Source organism: Jaculus jaculus, chromosome 5, assembly GCF_020740685.1.
Source record: "Jaculus jaculus isolate mJacJac1 chromosome 5, mJacJac1.mat.Y.cur, whole genome shotgun sequence".
Classification (NCBI taxonomy): Eukaryota; Metazoa; Chordata; class Mammalia; order Rodentia; family Dipodidae; genus Jaculus; species Jaculus jaculus.
Genome location: NC_059106.1, coordinates 42,934,289 through 42,937,984, shown reverse-complemented (window position 1 = coordinate 42,937,984; position 3,696 = coordinate 42,934,289). Strand labels below are relative to the sequence as shown.

Here is a 3,696-nt window from a genome sequence, read left to right as displayed (position 1 = left end):
GGAGAAGGAGACAATATCAATTATTTTTTTTTTTGTGCACCACAAGCATGCAATTTTTATTTGTCAAATAGCTAAAAAGAATTTTTAAAAAAGTAAAAGGAATAAATGCTAAGGCACTTGTTCACTCACAGTCCATATACACTTCCTTGATCCAAGATTGGCTATGCGGGTAGGGATACGGCTCTGTGTTAGAGCACTTGCCCTGTATTCACAAGGCCCTGAGTTCAATCCCTAGTACTGCTGCTTTCCCAGCACCACCAAGAAAAAGACACCTACAGTCTGCAGGACATGTCGGTCGTTTGTTCAGTTAACTCAGCACCAGGGATGTTTTCGTGGAGAACTGAAGAGCTTGAGTCTGGTGGCTGCTGATCGTTCTCCTCAAAGCTGTGCCAGATCCCATATCCAAAATAAATAGCAAATCCAATCAGCATCCAAACTCCAAACCGAGCCCAGGTCCCAGCAGTCATTTGCATCATGAGGTAGACATTCACAAAGATGCTCAGCAGAGGAAGGACGGGTAGGAAAGGCACCTTGAAGTGGAGCGGAGAGGTGTTCTGGGGTTGTCTATAGATAATGGCCGCCATCAGATGAACAAGTACCAGCAGTGAGACAGTCACTACTACCAACACGAGGTCTCCAGAGAACAGGCGCCCCGGCCACTGGGCCAGGATTAGACACACGAGGGTCAGCACAAGGACAGTGAGGGAAGCACAGCCATAGACGATCCAGCCAGACCTCACAGTGGGACCAGCGTCCGCAGAGTGCCACAAGCTGCGTAGAACCCCTGGGCTTCCTACTTCGGAACCAGGCTCTGAGGGTGCCGTGGCTTCAGGGGTAGCCTTCATCTCAAGAGACTCCCCCTGGGTCTTCTCATTCCTACCATGGTTTAAATTCTGATCTGGCTGGTACCTGAGGACTAGGACAGAGAAGGCCACCAAGGAGTAGGCCAGCAGGGTCCCAATGGATGTGAGGTCCACAAGATCACCGAGCTCAAAAAGGAAAGCCATGAATGCTGCAATGACTCCACAAATGACAGTAGCCAGGACAGGCGTGTGCGTGCGAGAATGGACCACAGCGAGTCTCCGGAACAGGAGTCCATCCTCCGCCATGGCATAGACAACTCGAGGCACAGGGAACATGGAACCGAGGAGGCTGGAGGAAAGGGCACAGAGGGTGCCAGCAGCCACTGCATAACGCGCAGGGCCCCAGTGGACATGGACAAAGGCCTGAGGCAAGGGGCTGTCTGTCTGAAGCTGGTAATAGGGCATCATGAGGGTGAGCGCCGCGGAGACACCAAAATACATCAGAAAGCAGATGAAGAGTGAGATCACGATGCCCAGGGGGATGGCGCGCTGAGGGTGGCGGGCCTCCTCTCCTGTAGTCGCGATGCAGTCGAACCCAATGAAAGCAAAGAAGCACGTGGCCGCCCCACGGAGAATGCCGTCCAAGCCGAAAGGTGCAAACCCCCCAGAGCCCAAAGGGCCCAGGCTGTCATTGCTGTTGGACCCCGTCATGGCCAGTTGGTAGTCCTCCTCCGTGAGCTTCCAATTGTTCAGGTCTCCCTTAATGAAGCCAGAGAAAGAGATGAAGCTCAAAACCAAAAGGTTCACCCCTGTGAATACTCTGGTGACCAGGGCAGACTCTCGAGCTCCCAGAACCAGCAGACCAGTGAGGAGTAGCACCAGACCCAGTGCAAAGAAGTTGGGGTACTTGGCCAGGAAGCTGGGCGCCTGCATACGGAGGGCGGCATGCAGAGCCTGGGAGATGCTGTTCCCCGTGAGGCCATCAAAGGCAGCACTCCAGGCTCGGGCTACGCTGGCTGCGCCAATGACATAGGAGAGGATGAGATTCCAGCCGGTGACAAAAGCCAGCAATTGGCCCACTGTGACATAGCTGTAGAGATATGCAGAACCAGAACACGGCACCCTGGCTCCAAACTCTGCATAGCAAAGTCCAGACAGCACCGAAGACAGGGCAGCCACCATGAAGCAGATGACGATGGATGGTCCAGCTTTCTCTCTGGCCACCTCCCCAGCCAGAACATACACGCCTGCGCCCAGGGTACTGCCCACACCCAGGGACACGAGGTCCAGTATGCTCAGACAGCGGGACAGATGACTCTTGGATGCCGCTCCCAGCACCAGAGGCTTCCTGCGAACCAGCTTCTGACCAAAGCGGCGGACATTCTGCCACAGCATCCTAGGCATGTTTTTTAGGCCAATATCAGGCCACTGGAGGAGACCAAGGAGGGCTGGGTGTACAATATCAATTATTAAGTCATCATTTTTCCCTAAGTGAAAATTCCAGGAAAATTCAAAGTTTGCCAAAAAGCTGCTGAGACTTGATATAACCGTTCTCATCGCTGTGACCATACACCTGACCAGAAGCAACTTCCTTGTGGGCTAGTTTATGTCTGCTTACGGTTAGTGGGCCAGGCAAGGCAGCCGCTGCCTCATGGCGGCAGGAGCATGTAGCTGGGACTCCGCACCTCACATCTTGGTAGAAAAGGAAGAAGAGTGGACAGGAAACCTAAGAACCCTCAAGACCCACCCCTAGTGACCCACCCCCTCCAGCTGGGTTGGGGACCAAGTGTTCAAACACATGAGCCTACAGAGTACACTTGAAATTCAGACCACAGAGATCAATGAAAAGATCTGGGCTGGAGAGATTGCTCAGTGGCTAAGGTGCTTGCCTGCAAAACCTAATGACTCAAGTTCAATTTTCTGTTACCCTCGCAGAGTCAGATGCACAGGGTGATGCATGCATCCGGATGCATGCATTTGTAGTGGTCCTAGTACATCTATTCTCACACACTCTCTCTCTGCTTGCAAAATAAAATAAAATAAAATAAATATCTTTTATCTCCTATCTCCTCATACTCAGGGACCCTTGTGTACCAAACTTTTGTCTTTCATTGTACTAATGAGAACAAATGCAGATAATACTCCTTCCCTGATTATTTTTATTTTACATTTATTTAAAAAATTTTAAAATTGACTTGGGGATTGGAGAGATGGCTTAGCAGTTAACACACTTGCCTGCAAAGCCAAAGGACATAGATTCAATTCCCCAATACCCATATAAACCAGATGCACAAGGTGATGCATGTGTCTGGAGTTCATTTGCAGTGGCTAGAGGCCCTGGCATGCCCATTCACTCTTTATCTGCCTACTTCTCTCCCCCCATCTCTCTTAAGTAATAATAAATAAGAGATATATATTTTTTTAAATTGACTTGCACTGGAGTGATGGCTCAGTGGTTAAAGGTGCTTGCTTACAAAGCCTGATGATCCAGGTTCAATTCCCTAGTACCCATGTAAAGCCAGATGCACAAAGTGGCATATGCATCTGGAGTTTGTTTACAGTGGCATGAAGCCCAGGCATGCCCATCTCTCTCTCTCTCTGCTCACAAATAAATAATATATACATATTTTTAAATTGATTTAGTTCATCTGGAAGAAAGTAAACTGAACCTGCCTCTCTGGTGTTTTGAAGTCCTCTAAGGAGAAATTTCCACAGTGCAAAACCTGTGAAATGCCTTAATTAGTAAGAAAAAGGTTTCTATAACTTAGAGCATTATGCATATAAAGACAAAACAAGGGGCTGGGGAGATGGCTCAGTGGTTAAAGGCACTTGCTCCTTGAGCTTGCCAACAAGAATTCATATCCCTGGCATTCATCTAAGCTCGACACACAGC

At 49.5% G+C, this 3,696-nt stretch overlaps 1 protein-coding gene across 1 annotated transcript; it reads right to left on the bottom strand.

The window, feature by feature from the left end:
* Window positions 1–272: 272 nt before the first annotated feature.
* LOC101602111 (cationic amino acid transporter 3-like) lies at window positions 273–2,198 on the bottom strand. The gene has a single exon (XM_045149072.1). It carries the CDS (start codon window positions 2,196–2,198, stop codon window positions 273–275), a length of 1,926 nt encoding a protein of 641 aa, XP_045005007.1.
* Window positions 2,199–3,696: the final 1,498 nt, after the last annotated feature.

Excerpts from the sequence above, each read along its gene's own strand:
- LOC101602111 (XM_045149072.1), bottom strand. The coding sequence starts at position 2,198 with ATGCTGTGGCAGAATGTCCGCCGCTTTGGTCAGAAGCTGGTTCGCAGG.